The 21,077-nt window shown below is 32.2% G+C and overlaps 2 protein-coding genes across 2 annotated transcripts; both read left to right on the forward strand.

The window, feature by feature from the left end:
* The first annotated feature begins 3,513 nt into the window (after positions 1-3,513).
* Positions 3,514-5,467, forward strand: LOC107886396 (BOI-related E3 ubiquitin-protein ligase 1). The gene is made up of 3 exons (XM_016810346.2): positions 3,514-4,065; positions 4,150-4,582; positions 4,676-5,467. Exons 1-3 carry the CDS (start codon positions 4,019-4,021, stop codon positions 5,198-5,200), a joined length of 1,005 nt encoding a protein of 334 aa, XP_016665835.1. The 5' UTR covers positions 3,514-4,018; the 3' UTR covers positions 5,201-5,467.
* A 13,017-nt stretch (positions 5,468-18,484) lies between these two features.
* LOC121220358 (zinc finger BED domain-containing protein RICESLEEPER 2) lies at positions 18,485-20,854 on the forward strand. Its single transcript, XM_041100048.1, has 5 exons — positions 18,485-18,615; positions 19,201-19,313; positions 19,419-20,031; positions 20,331-20,539; positions 20,796-20,854. Exons 1-5 carry the CDS (start codon positions 18,485-18,487, stop codon positions 20,852-20,854), a joined length of 1,125 nt encoding a protein of 374 aa, XP_040955982.1.
* Positions 20,855-21,077: the final 223 nt, after the last annotated feature.

Consider the following 21,077-nt stretch of genomic DNA (forward strand, 5'->3'; position numbering starts at 1 on the left):
TTTATTTTGGTAACATCCTTTAGACGTATTGTGTGCATATGTGATGTGGTTATGTCCCTATCGTGGGTGCAGGAATAACTCATATCTTCTCTCTTTTGAAGGTTTTTTTTTTCTCTCTTAAGATGCCCATATATTAACCGACCTTTTTTCGGTCTTTGAATTTGGTATCTGAAAGCCACAAGAATATTGATTAAATTATGAGTCAAGTTGGTAGGGCAAATGCAAAAGGGCAAGCAGCCCTGCCTCCCCCCTCCCCAATTGGAAAGTTACATTTCAACTCCATTAAAAAATCATTAAACTATAAATTTAGATATGGTAAAATTACACTTTGATCCTCAATAATGAAAAAGATATTTAGTCCGTTTAAAAAATGATGAAATCATAAATTATTACATGATAAAATTATATTATAAGTCAATTTCGACCCTTCCTAAAAAAAATTTCTAAATCCACCCCTAAAAGTCAGATTGTATCTCATTTCAGTACATGATCAAAAAAAAAAATTTCATTCACAAATCTTTATCTCAAAATTTTATTAAAAAAATATCAAATTTATTATCTCTTAATGCAACAATCATCGGTAATTAAACACGAATTCAAAGAATTCATAGAATATTTTGCTATTTGGAGTTTAATTTTTTCAACTTTAGAATTTTTAGAAACATGGAACTTAATAATTGGTCACCTCATATTCCGATATCTAAAAAGAAAAACAACACCAACCATTGTTTAGACTTAATCTAGAAGCCCAACATTTTGATATCATAATACTTTTTTTAGAAAAAGAAGAGAAACTTTTATTTTATTTGATTCTCATTTCAAATCTTAAACCAAAACCCAACCATTTTTTTTCCTCAAAGATGCAAAAGAAAGTTAATCCATATTTTGCCCCCATCAATTTAAAATAAAACAAAGAGGGCACATGCATCACTTAAATTCAGCCCTTCATATGAGAAAGAGAGAGGGAATAGATTTTTAGGGAAGAAAATGGAAGCAGCAGCATCTAGGTAGTAATATTTTTGTTTTTGTTTTTGTTTTTAACTAATTTAATGATAAAGACAAAAAGGATCCAAACAAACATATGGGACTAACTCATCTAACTACAAACAATCCTACATTAAATGCACAGAATTAATTTACTTTTACCAGTAAAATGAATGTTTACTTTTTTCTTTTATCATTTTCCATTTAAAATTGTGAGGGATATCCAATGGATATTTTAATAATTTAAACCAGTAGCAAATGACACAATTGAACAAAATCATTATATTAACATAGATGCTTGATTCTTAATTGGGATAATGTGGTTGGATTATAATTTTGGTCTATGTTTACTTTGTGTTTTTAAATTATCTCTTCTCTTTATAAAAAAAAAGACTAGCCTTGTAAAATCCCCTACCTAGCTAGCCATATTAGAAATAAGTATATCCCCAAGAAAAAGAAATTTGCTCATCTTTAGCGTCCAAAGAAAAGGTAACACATGGTATTGATTCCCTTCACTTGTTATTTAGGGTTTGGTCCCCCAACAAAGAAATACTATGAGAGGATGGAAAAACCGAATCTAAACTCTACAAATTAATTTCTCTCATGATATTATTGAGATTTTTTTTCTGGCATTATTTGAAATGAAAAATTTCAAGAAAAGTAGAATGTTGCCGCTTAATTTTTAAAAGTTAAAACTAAAAATAAAGTAAGATTGAGAAGAAAAAAAAAAGAGAGTGAAAGATAAAAGCTTTTATAAAAGTTTCGTCCATTTAAAAAAATTAATTTTAAACTATATCACATAAGATTTGATATATTATTTAATGATTAAATTAACAATTTTAGTGATAAAAGAGTTTTATTAATGTAACCTTGATAGTTGCACAGCTCTTGAAAATTCATAATCTTTCCACTATTTAAAAACTTAGTTGTTAGTAAATTTAATATAAAATAAATCATTGAAACCCATTAACTTTTTTTTTATGAATTACAATAACAGGGAAAAGCTCGAACATAAAACGCGACTAACACAAATTGAACCCAAATCACACTTGGGACAACAAACACCGTTGACCATCAAACCATCACATGAGATTTTAAAATTCATTAACTAAAATTTAATATAAAATATAATTAAATTGTTTGATAAATACAAAAATTTTAATTTATGAAATTTTTTATTTTACATTTTTATCTTTATTTTAAATATAAAGTATTTAGAGGATAATATAATATTAAAAGAAATAAGATACATATACAGATATTTTATATTAAGTGATAAATAACTTTTTATTTATTTATCAGTTTTAAAATATTTTATAAAAAAATTATCAGGGAATTTTTATTATGAATTATTAAACATGCTTAGAAAAATGAAATCATTCAAATATTAATTTTCGGTTGATTTACTTCTTTTTCAACAAATTATCAAACAATGCTTAACTTAATAAATACTTAACATGAATTAATGAATTAATTGTGGTTTATATTCATGTATTAAATATTTTATTTAATTAAACCCCTCGCTACTATGTTTTATTTTTTTTTTTGTCAAAGTCCTTGTGTTTTCCTATTGATTTTTTCTTCCACATTTTCCCCCTTACAAACCTTACAAGTCAAATTGTAAAAAAGAAGAGATGCCATGGCCAAAGTATACTTTCAAGGCTCATAAATTATAACACCCATCCACCACCTCCTTCCTACTGCCAATTTGTCATAAATATTTATTCCTATACCTCTCTCCCTTTTTGCTCCATTATTTTCTTCATTTTTATAATTACTTGTTACCTCATCACCCATAATGAGTGTCAAACCTATACAATTTAGCTTGATTTTAGGTGTCAATTCATGACCACAAAGATTTACACTTATTTGGTAGTTCATATAATGCCCATGCTCAATTATGTGATATTATACCATACATTGCATATTATATATTGAATGCTATAATTGTTGTGACAACTAGGTGTAAGGTTAGCTTCAAACCCCCCCCCCAAAAAAGGGGGTTTTGCATGCTTTGATTAATGTTGGTGAAGTGATTTAGCAGATTAGGTGGGTTTTTAGCAGTTAGGATTTTAAGAGAGGGGGTTTGTGGGTTAGCAGTGATTTTGGTGTGAAGAAAGCAATAAGTAGAGTGGGTAAACTGTTAGGAAAGTGGTGTTGAGGGATTAATTTAAAGGTAGGATTGGAACGTGAAAATAAACAAGATTTAATTAAGGATTAGTTCATGAAAAATAAACTTATTAATTTTGATGTTAAATGGATGGATTAGCATTAAAGAAATAAAGAAGAAGAGTTGACAATGGCATGAGTTGAACCCAATACCTCTCGGAATTGATGTCTCACATCACACTTAGCAACTTTTATCTCATCAAAACTCAAATGATATGATACTCACCGCTGGATTTATCGTATTTTTCAAAAAAAAATAGATATTAGATTTTTTAATAAAAGGTATATGGTAAACTGATTTAAAGTATTGATCTATACAAATAGATATAATTTGTTATTTGTTTAAGATCCAAACGTATTCCAGGTTAAGAAGTTTCCTTGAATTAATTATTGGTGTCCTGAATATACTGTTATTATCGATGATTTATTTGGATTTGTATGAGATTAATCCAAAATTTTCATAGTTTTAAATTTGGATGAAAAGACCCAAATCATTTAAATTTGTGAAAGAAAATAAATCAGAATGTTTTAGAAAAATGAATTTCCTTATTTAAGGAATTACTTAACTGTGTTGGAGTTACAATTAGGAGGAGGGTGTGATAACAAACACGAGACAGTCTCGTCCCACCCTGAAGAAAAGCCAATCCCACGCCAAGAGAAGAACCAAAACCAACAAATACAAAGCCAATTAAAAGACTCTCTCTACGACTCATTCTTCCCCCATATCTTTCTCTACCCCCTGTTTTCAATCTCTATATCTATACAAGCATGATTTGCTTTTTTATTATTTTACACCCCATTTCAGTCTGTTGATCAACTTCTCCTTCACCCACCCTGCATCCCTTTTTATTTTTATTGCTTTCCAATGGCTGTTCAAGCTCAGTATCCTTCCAATGTGCTCTTCTTAAACAGGTTGGTCTTTGCTTCTTTGCCCCTCTCTCCCCTTTTCTCTCTCTCTCTCTCTCTCCCTGTTTAATCATATTTGGTTTATTCCAGAGGTGGACAAGAGGAGCATGAATTTTCGTTGCAGCAACAAGCGGGAGGAGTTTTTCTTAATCAACCCCATATGTTATTCAACAATGGCACCAACAATAAGATTAATCCAAGGAAAAGAGCAAGGGAAGTTACGGCAGGGGCCGCAATAACTACGCCCATGAATTCATATTCTTTGCAAATGCAACCGCCTCAGCTGATAGAGCTTTCCCAACTCCACCAACCGAATGTGGTTTCCACCGGCCTCCGATTATCTTTCGGCGGCGACCAACAACAATATCAGAATCAGAATCTTCAAAACCAACAACACCAACACCAACAACGGCAACAGAATCTTGTTCCCAGCTCCACTCTTTTTTTGTCCGTGGTATGCGATGAATTGGCTACCCAAATCAAACGCCAGAGAGAAGAATTGGACCAATTTCTTCAAGCCCAGGTACCGGTTTTCTCTTTCTTCATGTGGGTTATCGTCGATTTTTTTTTGTTTGTTTGTTTGAAAAATGTAACGAGTTGGTATTTTTTATTTTAGGGAAAGGAATTACGGCGAACGTTAGCGGAGAAAAGGAATAGGCACTACCATGCGCTGTTAGCGGCAGCGGAGGAATCCGTGGCGAGGAGGTTAAGAGAGAAAGAAGCGGAAGTGGAGAAAGCGAAGCGGCGGAACGCCGTGTTGGAGGCACGCGCAGCGCAACTAAGCGTAGAGGTTCAGGTCTGGCAAGCGAAAGCCAGGGCACAGGAGGCAACAGCGACTTCGTTACAAGCACAGCTCCAACAGGCTATGATTGGCTGTGGGGCTGCTGCGGTGACACAAGATAGTAGGAGAGGGGAGGAAGGGATAGAAGGACAGGCGGAGGACGCCGAGTCGGCTTACGTGGACCCTGAACGGATGGTTTCTTCGGGACCATCTTGCAAGGCGTGTCGGACACGCGTCGCCTCGGTGGTGCTGCTTCCGTGTCGGCATCTTTGCCTTTGTACAGAGTGTGACCGAGTGGCGCAAGCCTGCCCGCTTTGCCTCGCCGTTCGGAATTCTAGCGTTGAGGTTTTCCTTTCTTGAAAAAAAAAAACAAAAATCACAATCAAAATAACCTTTGAGTACAATAAAAAATTTACATTTCTAAAAAATTTCTTTTGGGGGTCTGATGTTATTAGTTTTTTTACCAATGACCCAGAAATTTTACTTTTATTTTTCCTTTTACTTGGTTCCCAATGTACATGGCCACTTGGGTAGTGGCATTGTCTCTCTCCATCTTGTCTTCTTCTTTTTAATTTATTTTTTAAAAACTTTAAATGATATATATAAATTCTTTGATTACGGTTTTAATGTTTGAGATTCATTGTTATTAAATATGTTAATACTGTCGATTTACTTAATTGTTTTGACATGGTAAGTAGAAACAATGCAATTTGCTTTGCCACAAAGCTCTCTCAACTCTCAACTCTCAACTCAATGTGAGACAAATATGCAAAATTGCAAATGTGGTCCTTTTAAAAACTTCGTCTCGTGTTTAGGTTTTTAGTTGTTGTAACTTCTTCTCAAAAATCCAGATTCGAGTTAGATCAATCCTTCAATTCATCTACAAAACTCGAAATAGGTAACTTACCAGCAATTTTTGGCTTACACTTAAAATAAGCTTGTATGAGATGCAAAATAAAGAAGTTGTTTTAGGCTTTTAATGGGTGCAAAAACATGAATTGACAAATTGCCTAAGAATATGAGATTTAATCAAAAGAATGGCAACAGTTTTCGTGTTGGAAACTCTAAAAAACTTTCTGCTTTATTTTGGTCAGTTTTAGGCTAAGTTGGGGGCTCTAACATTTCTCCTGTCAATTGCAGCTGTTCTTTCTTTTTCTTTGGTTTTATTTTTTTTAAATGGAACTTCTTAAAGCCAGATCAATAAATATTAAAACCCAAATGAGGTTTTATATGGTTCAAATCTGAATCACCATCATATGATCCAAGTTGTGCAGAGATGCGCAATGTCTCCATTATAGACATCAACCACCACTATAATGGGTTTTTTTTTCTTTTTAATTATTGCCTTTTGGAGGCAAATCCCCCAAAAACATGTTTCCACATATTTCAAAAGACCATATAAGCATATATGAAACACCCAATACGAAAAGTTGTTTTGGTGCTTCAAGTTGAAGCCATTGCATATGCCACTGTTGGGTTTGGTCCCATAAGTTACTACTGAAGATGCTGAGACATTGCCTTTGGTCCCATAAAGGTATTGATCATATGTATATATGATCATTGGGAAGTTTGATTGTTATACAGGAGATGTAGGGTGCAATATCTAATCCAATAATTCAACAAAAAAAGCTGAATCCCTGGTTGAATATAACAAGTTATGAGAAAATCACTTATAACAACAAAGAGATCAGAGATAGATCTAGTAGGCTACATAAATAAATATGGTAACAGCACATCATCAATATTTCCATTTCATTGGGTCAGTTTTATTTTTGCGACAAAATCCCATGGGATTGTACACATCTCTTTTCTTTGTATAACTCAATTATTCAATGTATATATACTATATACTCAATTTCTAATATGATAAATGGAGGAATTCCTCCCTTTTTTGCATTTGAAATTCTTTGTAATCTGCTCAACTTATAGTAGAAGCAAACTTTTGCATTTACGCCAAGCTGCTATACATATATATTACAATTTACAAATGGCTTACTTATATTGGGGCTGATTTTTTTTTTCAAGTTAAACTTTGAATTAGGCAATTGTTCTCACATTTGGGTTGAATTTTTTTTTTGTTCAAGTTAAGTCCTGAACTAGATAATTGTTCTTATATTGGGGCTTAAACTTTTTTTTATCCAAGTTAGGTCCTGAACTTTACAAATGTTCCCACATTAGGACTTGAACTTTTTTCATGCAAGTTAGTCTTTGAAAACCCTAGAGATCAGGCTTCGATATGAGAACAATTACCAAATTTAAGCCCCAATATAAAAATAATTGTCGAATTCAAAAACTAACTTGGAAAAAAAATATTTAAGCCCCAATGTGAGAAAATTACCTAATTCAGGATCTAATTTTAATAAAAAAATTCAAAAATAATATCAAATTCAAACCCAAAAGTGATTTAACACTTACAAATTCACGATGCAAATTGAATCTTGGAATTCAGCTAAAAAAGTTTCCTTGGGATCCAAGAGATAGATAGAGGCATTAAAATTGGCATCAAACATAGTTATGAATTCAAGCCTTTAGCTTTCAAGTTTCAATGTACATCTGTATTAAATGCAAATTCTGACACACAGAGAAGGATGAATTTATATAGGTGAAATTATGAGGGGGGTTAATTTTTATATCTAGAAGGTAAACCTAAGGTTTGAATATAATAAGGTGTATTTGATGTAAGATTGGATCAAAGGCAAGCATATAAAATTACAAGTAGAATAGTTTTTATGCAACTTTAACAGTGTTGCTAAACTTGCAGGTAAGCTAAGAATCTGATAGTGATCACATGACATGTCCATCACATTGCATTGTCCAATGCACACAGTTGGTTCATATCATAGCTCTCTCCCACATTGACAAACTCAAAATCAAAGCGACTGTAATATCATTTTTAACTGCGTTAAGTAGATAGTGACAAGGAGGTGGACAATACAGTATATAAAAGATTTCACAACAGCAGTGCCCCATGTTCTCGTGAATTGCTCTCTCCTATCCCATGCCTTGTTTGAAAAATAAATAGATGAGCCGACAGATGGTCTTATAAATGGTAATGTGAGTAAGGGTGGGTTTGGATGAGCGATTGAGTGCGGTGTGGTGCGTTTAGCTTATTTTTTGTCTCACGCTACAGTATCGCTACAGTATCTAATCTCACCGCCACCGCTGTTTTTACACTAACCGCAGGTAAACGCACCGCCCATCCAAACTCACCCTAAGTCATGGAAACACCACACCTCTGTTAAATGATAAAGATGAAAATGTTGAAGTGGAAGATAGACAATGTTGTCCTCCTCCATTGTTATTATTTCCTTATCAAAAAAGTCTGTGCATGACACCATTTGTCTGAAACTTCTTGTCATATGGCATAAACCACACTCATCTCTGTAATGGATGCCTACATCATACATAACTTCTTTTAATAACCTTGTTTTCATTGTAAATCTGCATTAAAAAAACACATGAAAAGCTTAATTAAGAACAACAATACAAGCTGTCTTTACCAAGTAGCACAAGAGATAATGGTGAGAGAAAAAAGCATTGTAAAGGGGGGCCCTTGATATGATGCAGGAATATGACGTATGGGGGGGGGGAGGGTTGACAAAACAAAGACATGAAAGGTCGAAGCTGGTGCATATATTTAGGTACTCTGTATTGCTAACATGCATGCCATTCAGTACAGATTTTGGACTTTCTCTTCAATTTTGTTAGGTGTGGGAAACCAAAACCCACCATTTCATTTTCCCCTGCCATCACACTTGTCAATCCATAATAATAATAACACCAACCATAGTGTGGTGGCAATTGACAGGTTTCTTTTTCTTCTTCAAACAATATTAGCTAAAGTGATAAAAACATAACAGTATTTGTAATTTTGTGTTTTCTTTTCTGTTTCATTTTCTGGTTATGAAGAAGAAGACCTTTGAGGTTTGAGCCTGACATCATCAGTGGCTAAGTTACAAAAGGAACTGTAAAGGCTATAAAGGCCCTGATAATCTCATAGGTTCATAGGCATAGCTAAACCCCAAGTTAGAAAAGCTGGGTTTTTTTTTTTTTTTTGCGAGGGACTAGGATGAGATTAAAAACATTATCTGACATGTTAGTTAAAGTGGTCAGTTTTTGCATCTGACAAATTAATAAAGGATCAATTTGCAAAAAAAGGAAAAAATTTGTTTAAAAAGGTTTTGATTAAATGATCAAATGTGTTATCCGTGAAGAAAGCATGAATTGTATATTATAAGATTGTTGATATCATTAATTCCATGTCCAACGTTTGAGTTTCAGTGGGTCATACATGTCAAATGAATGAGTTGGAAGAACCCAACGAAAATGGCCAAGTTCATTAAGGTTCTTCATGGACCATTGGCCATAAGGAATCAATATCTTCTTTATTGTGGGTTCAAGGCATGAATATATATATGATCATAGCTTTGGTACAAGATCAATGTTTTAAGGAATTTTCATCTTCCTTTTTTTCCCTGCTTTTTTGTCAAGATTGAAATGGAATAAATGCATATATTAAAAGAAGCAAAAGCCAAAAAAAAAAAAAAGTAAGACGTGGTGAAGCTGCTGTTATCCTTTTTTTTTTTACCCACAGAAAAAGCATTATGAAATGAAATTTGGACAAGAAAAAAGAAGGAAGCAATTATTAAAATGGCTTTTCTACATATTCAGAACTTGTTCTTCAAGCTTGTTCTACCTAGAGAGAATATGAAAATGATGCAAAAAGAAACCATTTATGCTTTTGATTTATTCCAATTAAGCCTTGCAGTGAAAGATATAAAATCATTAAAACTTGAGGGCTAGTTTGACATAAGAAACTACTAATTGAGAGTGTTTTAAGTAAATTTGTGAATACCAGAAATGTTGAGTGATAGTTTGGCTTGGATTACAGGTCAAGCAATTTGTGTGGTACTTTTTTCTGATTTTGGTGCAATGCAATGGACTGATGATGATATTGTGTTCGGTATGAATGAAGAAGCAATACGTTTTAGGGTGGTTTGAAGCATTAAAAGTAGGGAACAACCAACAACATCAAACACTGAAAGTTGGGTCATCTATTCCTCCGTATATCACAAGGCCCTAGGAAGGCATCTCTCCCTTTCCCAAATGGTCAAATGCTTCGAGACTTTGGATGGAGACCCACCTATGCGCTTTTAATAATTTTAGTCAAATTTATTTTTTAAACTTAAATATTCTTTTTACATTTATAATATTCGAATGCAAAATTGTATTATAGAATATTGGATTTTTTTATCTTTCACTCCAATGATTTAAAATAAAAATTTATTCCCCATTTTCCATTTTCACCACCATAATCACCAATATTTCACTTAAATTAAACTTAGAACTCGGATTGCATTTCTTTCCTCTATTCAAAAAATAAATAAAATAATTTTTTTTATGTTAGATCAAAGAGTAAATTAATCTTTCCATGAAAAATTTCATTTATTTCTACCATTAAGTGACGACATGCCTAACGAAGCAAGTAGTTAGTATCATGTGGCATACCATGTATACCTCATTCTAACCTGACATCTTGCCATATTAGTAAATATTTAAAAAATCCGAAAATTTCTAAAAAATGTGTTTTTAGTAATTATTTGAAAAACTATATCCTAGATTATAGGTACTTACGTGCTGTTGTCTACTTGCTCCGTCAATCACATTATCACTTAACGATAGAAATTGATGGAGCCTTTAACAGAAGGATTAATTTACTCTTTAATCTTAATAAATTTTTTTATTTTTTTTAATTAGAGGGCAAATGGAATCTAAATCATAATAAATTTTCATGTAAATGCAGCAGTCAATATGGGAAAGTTTTTTAAGACAGATTGGAAGGCATTGCAAGAGCCCAGTGTTGTGTTTGGGACCAATAGACTGGCTTTTTGGTGGGTTTAAGGGTCATGAAATGGGTTGAATGAATCTAAGAGGTTTTGGGCTGCTCTTGATTTTTACGGTTTTGAGCTTTAAATCAGCTTACCACAAACACAAGCCTATTTCTTTTTTATTTATTTTTTAATCCAACCAAAGTTTTATTTCTTCCCTCTTTGTTGCGGCCCATGCACCAAAGTCCAAACAATAACTCTAACTCCAACATTTTAAAATATTCTTTTTTTAGAATACTATTGGACGAGGAATTTGAAAAAAACTAATTTTATTTTTCAAAATTACTTATTTTACTAAAAATAATGAAGAACTTTAAAATTTATAATAATTTCAAGAGAATATTTGAATAGTTCAATATTTTTTTTGTTGTTTTTAATTTCATTGATTTTTCAAAATTACGATTTGCAATTAGTTGTTAGAATCAATAGGTCTTCAAATCATTTATTTGAAAAAATTGAAACCTTTCTTATTGAATGATCATAATATTTCTCTCTCAAAGGTAGCAACAAATAGGCACCATAGAGCATTATCTTTCAACAAGTCGTGAGTTGCAGTGTCCGCCTGCAGAGATGTGTGAAAGATGAATTGCTTACCACGCCAACGAAACAATTAGAAACACCACAATCAGTTAGCACTCATTATATCTCGTTTCGCCTCCATCGCCTCGACAACCACCATCGAAACTTCCTCGACCCAAAGCGATTCACGTTGTCGATAAGGCCATCTTTTGCTATCAAGTGCACCACTTTATTTATCGTTCTAGACACATGCACAAGCTTAACAACCCTAAAATTGGAAAGCATAGCTTTTATATTTGAAATAAAGGCTCTAATCCTTAAGTTGTCCTCCTTATTGCTTTTCTCTTCATTAATCACCCTAAGAGCATCTTTTCCGAGGGTTACTGACTGGAATCCTAGATCCATACCAAATCGAGCATCTTGGAGACAAGCAATCACTTCTCCTATAAATGGATCAAGTATATAACAGTTCATTTGCACACAAGCCCCCAAAACCATACCCTCACAGTTTCTGATCACTACCCCACTACAAAATATTTTCTCGTTTATTTGGTAGGTTGTGTCAAAGTTAATCTTTACAAACGAAGCCTCCAATGGACACAATTGTTCAAATAGATCCACCCTCTAAATTGGTAATTTTCGACCCCCTTCATCCAATTCCTTCAAATAGGAGAATATCGCCATAGATATTTCCTATACTGATTGTAGTACACCATCATGAATAATTCTATTCCTCACTCCTAGGCTGGCCATAAGCCACATATAAACACCCTACACTTACTAATTGACAATGTGGTAATTAAATAATAGAGCCATTGTTTAAAATCTATACTTTCATATTTTGTGGGCCAAGAAATAGCCAAAATACTCCACAGATTCTAAACACATACAACCGCGAAACACATGAGCTAAAATTTCTCCATGATTACGATTTCTAGGGCATAGGACAGAATTTCTAATGCGTTAGTTATATAAATTGGTAAAAGTAGGAAGAAAGTTGTTATAGGCTCTCCATATTTCCATAAATTGGTTCATCTTCATCAACTCCATTAATAGTTAAGTTCTCCTTCAAATCAACCAACAACACACGATACCAACTTCGAACAATATAATCGCATGACAGTTTACCATGCCATACCAATTTATCTAAATAAGGAGATCGTGACAATGGAATGCACATAATTCTGTCAACATCCACCTCCTCAAACTGTTCCATAAGCAAAGACGAACTCCAACATGGTGAGGTAGAATTGATCAACTCTAAAACTATTGAACCAGTTGCTCCAATTAAACTATTTATGTAACGACCCAAACTTTTGTGGTGTTAAAAATTACAATTTCGGGACCTCGTGTTCATAAATCGAGTCCGTAAATATTAATATATATTTACATGTATAATATATTCTTATATTGAAATGTGGATAGTTAATTTACTCGAAATTGTGTTGAATTAAGGTACAAAGACTAAATTGTAAAATTCAATCACTATGGATTTTTAATTAGTAAATGACTTGGGAATTTATTATAATTAACCAAAGGTCTAAAATAGCAATTAAACCATATTCAATTATGTATTAGTGGGAGGCATGATGTGTGTTAATTAAATTAAGAAATTAAATATTAATGTTAGTTAATTAAGATTAAAACACATTAATTTAAGTATAAATACTATTTATAATGGAAAGGAAGAGAAGATGTTGTCATCTTCATCTTCAATTCGTAGCAAACAAAAAAAGAAAAAGAAAAGAAAGCTTAAGGTTTACCAAGTTTCGACCATACATTTAGCTAAAGACGACACAAGACCATCGAGAGGGAAAGAAAATGTGAGAGCCAACGACGAGTGACTCGAGTTTCGGTTTGTATCTCTATGATCAGATATCAATCTAATTATTGTATATCCATAGAATTACGCATTCTATAAAGTTGAGGTGAGTTGTACTTTATAATGGAATGTAATGAATCATATAGTGGAGTGTACATTATAACATGTTGTTCGGCATTGGTATTGAATGATCTTTTTATTAAGTGTTTTTAATTTATTTAAGCTGTATTATAATGTTTGATTATAGAAATACCATTAAGTTTATCACTCATCATACGTTTTTCTTTTCTGTGTGTAGGTTAGGCTTCAAGCGATACCCCAAACATCGACTTCAGCATCTAGATTGAATCCCAGACTCAACAATGTTAGTGAATCCCTTTTTGTTTTGTTAGTTGGCATGTACCTAGTGGAGTTACCTTAATATTTTGTTATGTTTGGAATTATTGAATTGAAATTAGTAAATGATTATAAACATACTATGTTGGTAATTAAAGTTTGGTATAATTTGATTATATGTGGTAATGTTGATGTATGTGAGTTGATAGATGATATGTTAGGTATATATATTGAGCTTGGTAAGGATTTAAGCATTGAGAAAATGCTTAGTTTGATTAAATGGTATTATTTGTTTAATTGATAGAAATAGGATATAAGTATGTTATTGAATGTATATCAATGTGTTTGAGATCCTAGTTGAAATGGTACAAGGATGAATTGTTGATGCATAGTTAAAGGTGGCATGTTTTGATATTGGTTAGAATGCATATAAGGCATATGAATTGGTATAGTTTGATCATTGATTGGAATAAGGTAGGCACCGAATGCAGAATTAGAAAATTTTTTGTGAGATATCGGTAGCTTGGGAAGGGTACCGATACTTTAGTAATTTTTCTTTAATTTTTCAAAACATCAAACTGTAAAATGGTATCAATATAGAGGGTAAGGTATTAATACTTCGTAGAGGGTATCGATACTTTATGAAAGATATTGATACCTTCGATATTTGTTCAATTTTTCTAAACTTTGAAGCTAAAATTAGTATCGATACCAAGTAGGGGTATCGATACTTGATCTAAAATTTTGAAAAGATTGCAATTTGGTCCTTTTTTAATCTCGGGTTAACTTTAGAGCGTGCGTAGGCTCGTATAAATTCCGATAAAGGTTGTATAACATGTTTATGAACTGAAATGCGTATGTTTGCATGAATTGTGCTATAATTTAAATGTTTTGTATTCGTAGTTGCTCCGACAACAAATGTAACATCTTGTAACTCAAACCTAATGATCAAGTCAGGTATCGGGGTGTTACAGGTTACTCTATTAACTGTATAGGTTTATACTTCAGTTTAGCCAATAATGCACTTACGTGTCAGTGTATTAGTTTCAGTACATCTGTGATGCATTTATGTGCCAGCATTATTGTTTCAGTTTATCCGATGATGCACTTACATACCAATATAATTGTTCTGGTTTGTCCAATGATGCACATCGTGTGCCAAAATAAGTACTTTGGCTTGCCCAATGATGCACTATATGTGTCAGTATCTTTCTTTAAGTATATTTCCTTCAGTATATCCAATGATGCATTGCGGTGCCAGATTGAGACACAGATTGACTAATCTATATATTTGTCTTGAAATCCAAGTCATGTTAATAGGGAATATAATTTGGGAATTAGTTAATTGATATTTGAAAATGAATTTGACATTATGAAATTGTATTATAGATACATATTTACGATATAAAATTATTGATAGCTTATGAAAGATCATGCGAACCGATTGAATGGGCCTAAGGGCCATTACGAAATGATAATGGTAGATTTGATTTCAATTAGGGGATGATGTACGGGCTTGATTGAATGTAATAGATTAAAAAGTAATGTGAATGTTAAGTATATTGGTATGATATGTTAATTAGTTGTTAGTTAATGTTAGTTGGTTCTTTTAGCATAAATAATGTATCTTGTAGCATATGTATAGTGTTATATATATTGAAGAATGGCATGAGTTATATATGAGTTAGTTGGTATTGAATTGGAAATTAATTGTATGCATTTGATTCAAAATTTGTATTAAATTGATTTGAGTCATGCAAATACCATAGAACTTTATTTCTCAGCGTACGATTTTATTTTCCGTGTGCTAATTAGGTTTGTGACGAGGTCGCGAGCATCAACTTCAGCATACAGACAAAGATCATTGACTCAACAACGTTTGTATAGTTTCTTTTGTTAATTATACAATTTGTACCTAAGTTGAGCCGAAATTTGTATTTTGATTTGGTTATATACTAAATATATGGAATTGGAAATGTTATAACTTATAATTAAGCATGTTTCGTGGTATGATAATAGTCTAATTGGTTTTATGTTTATATACATATGTTTATAAGCGTCAGCTAGTTATGTGAAGGACTTGAATGAATTGGTTGTATAATCAAAGGAAATTGTTAAAATGATGATATCATGTATGTATAAATGTTCTTCAAGCATAATGGAATCCTACTAGGTATGTTGATTTGGTAGAAAATTATGCGTGTAGGAAAATTTGAAATGTTTTATGTGTTTACAAACAGATACCAAAACTTATTCTTTTGAAAATAAAATGTCACGTTGTGATGTCAAACAGTGGTTGTCGCGACGAGACTTGATTACCATGTCACGGTGCGACATCAGACTTTAGTCGCTATAATGAGGCTAGACAGTATGTTGTGTCGCGACCGAGGAACTCCCTGACATTACAATGTCAACCCGAAGTCTTGAAATTATTGCAATTTGGTCCTAATTTGACCTCGGGTTAGCAATAGAGCTTTCGTAAGCTCGTATAAGACCCAAAAATGAACACAAAATGTTTTATATACCTGTTTAACCTATACTAGGATGTTTTATGTCATAAATTGAACTACGAATTAATCATAGTTACTCCGACAACGAATGTGACACATTGTAACTCAAACCTAGCGATTGGATCAGGTATGGGGTGTTACAATTTTTAACTTTATAATATCTTGTACCAAGCAACCAAGCATCATTCCAAATGTCACACCCTTGTCACGTCCTTAGGATGACACTGGTTTGAGTAATCTTGGAACGGTCTTGATGCCTTGACTAAATCCTAACTCGTTTCTCTATCGGGTAGTTCTGCACCTCGAAACATTTGTCTTGGTTTATGTCTCCGCCGTTAGAACTGTGCATAATTCGATTAACCTGATTTTTTCAGTTAACCGATCGAGTTCGGTTAATCGGTCGGTGAACCGAAAAAAATTAGTCAGGGGTCGGTTAAATTTTTTTTTTAGTTAACTGTTAAATCGATTCGAAATCGGTCGGTTAATCCAAAAAAATTGGGTAAATCAAATTTTACAGGTAGGGCCTCAACCAGGTCAAATTAAACCCGGCCCAATTTTTTCTCATGCTCAGCACCGAACTTTTTCTCTATTCTCAGAAGCAACCTACTTTCACTTTCACTTTCACAATTTCACTTAACACTTAACCGTTAACACTTAACACCCCTAGCCCTAAATCCCTAATATTCTCAATCTCCGTCGAATCGGGAAATCGGAAAACCCACTATTTTTCACACCTTTTTGGCTTTTGCTGTCTATTTCTCTTCTGCCGGAGTCAGACCACCACACCAATACCCAGACCCAGGGACAGGTTTGTTTTCTTCTAATTTCCTTTTCATTTTTTTCCAATTTCTTGAATGGGTCTTTATTGAATCTGTAGTTGACTAGTTCTTGAATGGCACCTTGAAATCTTAAGACTTCTCACTGATAAACTTGCCTAATCTTCCTCCGTAAACTAAACTAATTAGGAAACCAAAGTAACTAACTTTGAGGCTAGTAATTTGGGAAACAAACAGAAAAGTAAAAGGATTGCCTAATTTTACCTTTAGAAGCTTTTTAGCATAATCAGATACGCCATCAGGTCTAAAAAACAGATCTAACCATTTGTAAATTTCAAAAAAAAAAAAAAACAAATCCTAGAAAGTAGAAACAGATCTAAAAAACAACATTTAAAAAAATTCAAAATTCATCACAAGTTCTAACCATTTGTAAAATTTCCAGAGAAACAAACGGAAACAAAAAAATACTAACCAAATCGTGATTGACGACGCCTTGACGAAGACGAAGAAGAAGAAGAAGAAAAATTGGATAATCGAGAGCTCCATGAATTTGACTCCATTTTCTCGAGAAAACAAAGCAATTTCTTCTTCTTTTTTGATCAAAATATTTATGAATCTTTTTTATCTCTCTTCATTTTGAAAATCTTTTGATAAATTTATTGAAATGAAATGTCTAAAAGCTTCATAAAATTATCAAAATTATTTTCAAGATTAAAAAAATAAAATTAAACCCTAAAAAGATGGAAGAAACAATCGGGGAAAAAAGAATAACAGAGAGAGTCTCTCCACAGAATTTCTGCTATCTTTTATGAAACAAATTGTTTTTTTTAATCTTTTTTGCCTTTCTTTTATTTTATTTGCATACTTTTCGCTTTAATTTTAGCCAAATTGTGAAAATGCCACTACTTTTACAATCAGTTGGCTGTGATTGCGTTACTGTGATTGTAAAATACCACTACTTAATTTAATTACTTTTTTAATTTTCTAACTATTAAAAGTTTTGAAATTAATATACAATAGAGTTATACAAAAAAAGTTATTTTAAGGTTATGGGAAAAACAAGAAAGGAAGTGAATTGAATTGTCACTAAAAAATATTCTTAGCATGGGTTATTTATAAATATATGATAATTTTCTTTCAAAGTATTAAATTATTACAATCAGACTATCGAGTAATTATTAAGTAAAATCAAATCATTATAGTACAAATAACTGATTACTAATATAATTCATTTTGGACTTAATCATTAACTTCATTTTAAAAAACTTTATATCATTTCGGACTTAATCATTTAAATAATTTTTTATTTTGAATTTCATTTAACATTTTTATTAATTTTAAAATTTATAATTTTTTTAAAAGATTAAATTCAAGATGAACCTATAGAAATAAAAAGTTATTCTAGATATAGAAAGTTCAAGCAAATATGGTATTGGGGAATAACACTTCAAAAATTGCTTCAAATTTTTGATAGATCAGCTTTACCAAAATTATTCCAACTAGACATTGCAAAATCAGACATCCCAAATATTAATTTAATTGATTAAGTTGAATACCGAAGGAATCTATATATATAATGTTTGCACTTGTGTGTTAATTTAAGTTCGAAATTAACACACATATTAATTAACATTGCAAAATCATTTCACTAAGGGTGCAGTGCATGTGTTCCATAATTATCTAAAAAATATTGCATCAATTTTATTAAGTTTCTGGATTTTGTAAATAATATTGTCCTTGACCCCAAGTTTGTCGTATTATTTTAATTTATTATATACTTTTTTTCTTGCAAAATGTCAACTGAACCAACATCTATTGAGGGTAGTGTTACACCTCCTACTTCGATAGATTCTGAAAATTCGGGAGTTGGAGCTTCAATCCAAACAAAGGGGACTACCGGGAAAAGAAAAGCCACTCCTCAAAGGTCAGAAGTTTGGTCTCATTTCACTAAGATTATTAATAGTGAGGGTGCAAGTAAGGCTAAATGTAATTATTGTCAAAAGGATTTTTGTTGTGATATGAAAAAAAAATGGTACAGGGTTATTGAAATATCATATTAGTTCATGTAAGAAAAATCCTAGTAATATTGTTGACACTAGTCAAGGACAACTAGTTTTACCTAGAAAGGGAGTTGAAGGGGGGAAGGAAATCTTTCAACTTGGAGATTTGATCAAGAAGCATGTAGGAAAGGATTAGCACAAATGATTGTGATTGATGAATTACCTTTCAAATTTGTTAAAAGTGAAGGTTTTAAGAAATTTATGTTTGTGGCATGTCCTAGGTTTCATATTCCTTCACGAACTACTATGACTAGAGATGTTTATCAATTGTATTTAGATAAAAGGGTCAAGATAAAACAACTTTTGAGAAGTTCTTGTTCTAAAGTTTGCTTCACTACTGACACATGGACTTCTTTGCAAAGAGTTAATTATTTGTGTATCACTGTTCACTTTATTGATAACGATTGTAAATTGAATAAAAAGATTTTAAACTTTTGTCTAATTTCTAGTCATAAGGGTGAGTCCATTGGGATGGTGATTGAGAAATGCTTGTTGAAATGGGGGATTGATAAGTTATTTACTGTTACTGTTGATAATGCAAGTTCAAATGATGTTGCTATTGGTTATTTGAGAAATAAATTTAACCCTCGATTGGGTTTAGTTCAAAATGGTAAATATCTTCATATGAGATGCATGGCACACATTGTGAATTTGATTGTTGTTGAAGGCTTAAAGGAAATGAACAAATCTGTTGAACTTGTTAGGGGGGTTGTTAGATATGTGAGACAATCTTCAGCTAGAGTACAAAAGTTTAAGGAGTGTGTTGTGGTGGAAAAGATAGAGTGCAAGAAGATGTTGTGTCTTGATATTTGTACTAGGTGGAACTCGGCCTACTTAATGTTAGACACTACTCAGAACTTTGAGAGAGCTTTTGAGAGATTTGAGGAGCAAGATACAAATTTTAAGGCTGAACTTGAAAGGGGAGAAGGTTGGCCTAGTGTGGATGATTGGGATAATGTTAGAAACTTGAGGGATTTCTTAGAACACTTTTATAAAGTCACTTTACGTATATCTGGCACTTCATATGTCACGTCCAATAATTTTTTTGATGAGCTTTCTGAAATTTATATTCTTTTACGAGATGCTCAGTTAAATAGTAAAATTGATTTCAATGTTATGGCCATCAAGTTGAAAGAGAATTACGATAAGTATTGGGGTGATATTGATAGGATGAATTTGCTTATGTTTGTTGCTTGTGTTTTAGATCCTAGACAAAAACTAAAGTATCTTGAATTTGCACTTAGTGAAATGTCTAGTTCTGAAAAAGCTTGTGAAATGATGTAAAAATTGAATGAATCTTTGTATGAATTGTTTGATAAGTATAAGCCTCCATTTCATAGTACTTGTAGCCAATCGAGTGTACCAACACATGTTTCTTTCGGTGAACCACAACAAAAAATGAAAAGGCGAATACAAGCTTTGTATAAAAAGAGTGAGTTGGAAATTTGTGGTGAGGATAAAACATCTGAGTTGGACAAAATCTAGCTGAGGCTAATGAGGAATTTGTTGAAGATTTTGATATTTTGTTGTGGTGGAAAGTGAACAGCCCTAGATTTCCCACTCTTTCAAAAATTGCCAGAGATGTGTTAGCTATACCGGTTTCTACGGTTGCTTCAGAGTCTGCATTTAGCACCGGGGGACGTGTGCTTGATCAATATAGGAGTTCTTTAACTCCTAAAATTGTACAAGCTCTTGTGTGTACTCAAGATTGGATTCAAAAATCATCATCACAAGAAGACATAAAAAAGATTGAAGAACAAATCCAAGAGCTTGACAATATAGAAAATGGTATGTTTATTGTTTTATTTTAATAGTTTCAATTTTTTTACCATATCACTCCTACTTATTTAATTGATTCAATGTTTAGACATTTCTTGGAATGCATTAGAGCCTACCCTAGACTCATGAGCTTTCGTAAGTTGAAGGGTATGCTTACTATCTTATTCTTGTTAATTTATAATCTATTCGTTTGTTTATATTATTTGATTTTTTTAAATGAGTATATTTCTATTATATGCTAAATTTTTGTACATGTTTTTTTTAGGTTTAATGCAAATGGAGATATTTTCGAGAGATGAAAGGGATATAAATAGAGAATATTAAAGACTTACATTTCAATTATGTGTTAATTTCAAGATTTATGTAATATTTTTAATTATGTAGTGATTCAAAGACTTATGTAATGTTTTTAATTATGTAGTGATTCAAAGATTTATGTAATATTTTTAATTATGTTGTGATTCAATTCGGGTAATGCGTGTAATTCGGGTAATTTTTAACCAAAAATAAACAACACATAATTTTCAGTTAATTTTGTTAACCGACC

This window comes from Gossypium hirsutum, chromosome D08 (assembly GCF_007990345.1).
Source record: "Gossypium hirsutum isolate 1008001.06 chromosome D08, Gossypium_hirsutum_v2.1, whole genome shotgun sequence".
Taxonomy (NCBI): Eukaryota; Viridiplantae; Streptophyta; class Magnoliopsida; order Malvales; family Malvaceae; genus Gossypium; species Gossypium hirsutum.

Bases quoted from the DNA above. Each gene is read 5' to 3' on its own strand.
- LOC107886396 (XM_016810346.2), top strand. From the start codon at position 4,019: ATGGCTGTTCAAGCTCAGTATCCTTCCAATGTGCTCTTCTTAAACAG. The intron at 4,066-4,149 runs GTTGGTCTTTGC...GGTTTATTCCAG, and splicing joins AATGTGCTCTTCTTAAACAG to AGGTGGACAAGAGGAGCATG. The intron at 4,583-4,675 runs GTACCGGTTTTC...TTTTTATTTTAG, and splicing joins ACCAATTTCTTCAAGCCCAG to GGAAAGGAATTACGGCGAAC.
- LOC121220358 (XM_041100048.1), top strand. From the start codon at position 18,485: ATGTCAACTGAACCAACATCTATTGAGGGTAGTGTTACACCTCCTACT. The intron at 18,616-19,200 runs GTCAGAAGTTTG...TCTAATTTCTAG, and splicing joins AGAAAAGCCACTCCTCAAAG to TCATAAGGGTGAGTCCATTG. The intron at 19,314-19,418 runs GTTATTTGAGAA...TTGTTGTTGAAG, and splicing joins TTCAAATGATGTTGCTATTG to GCTTAAAGGAAATGAACAAA.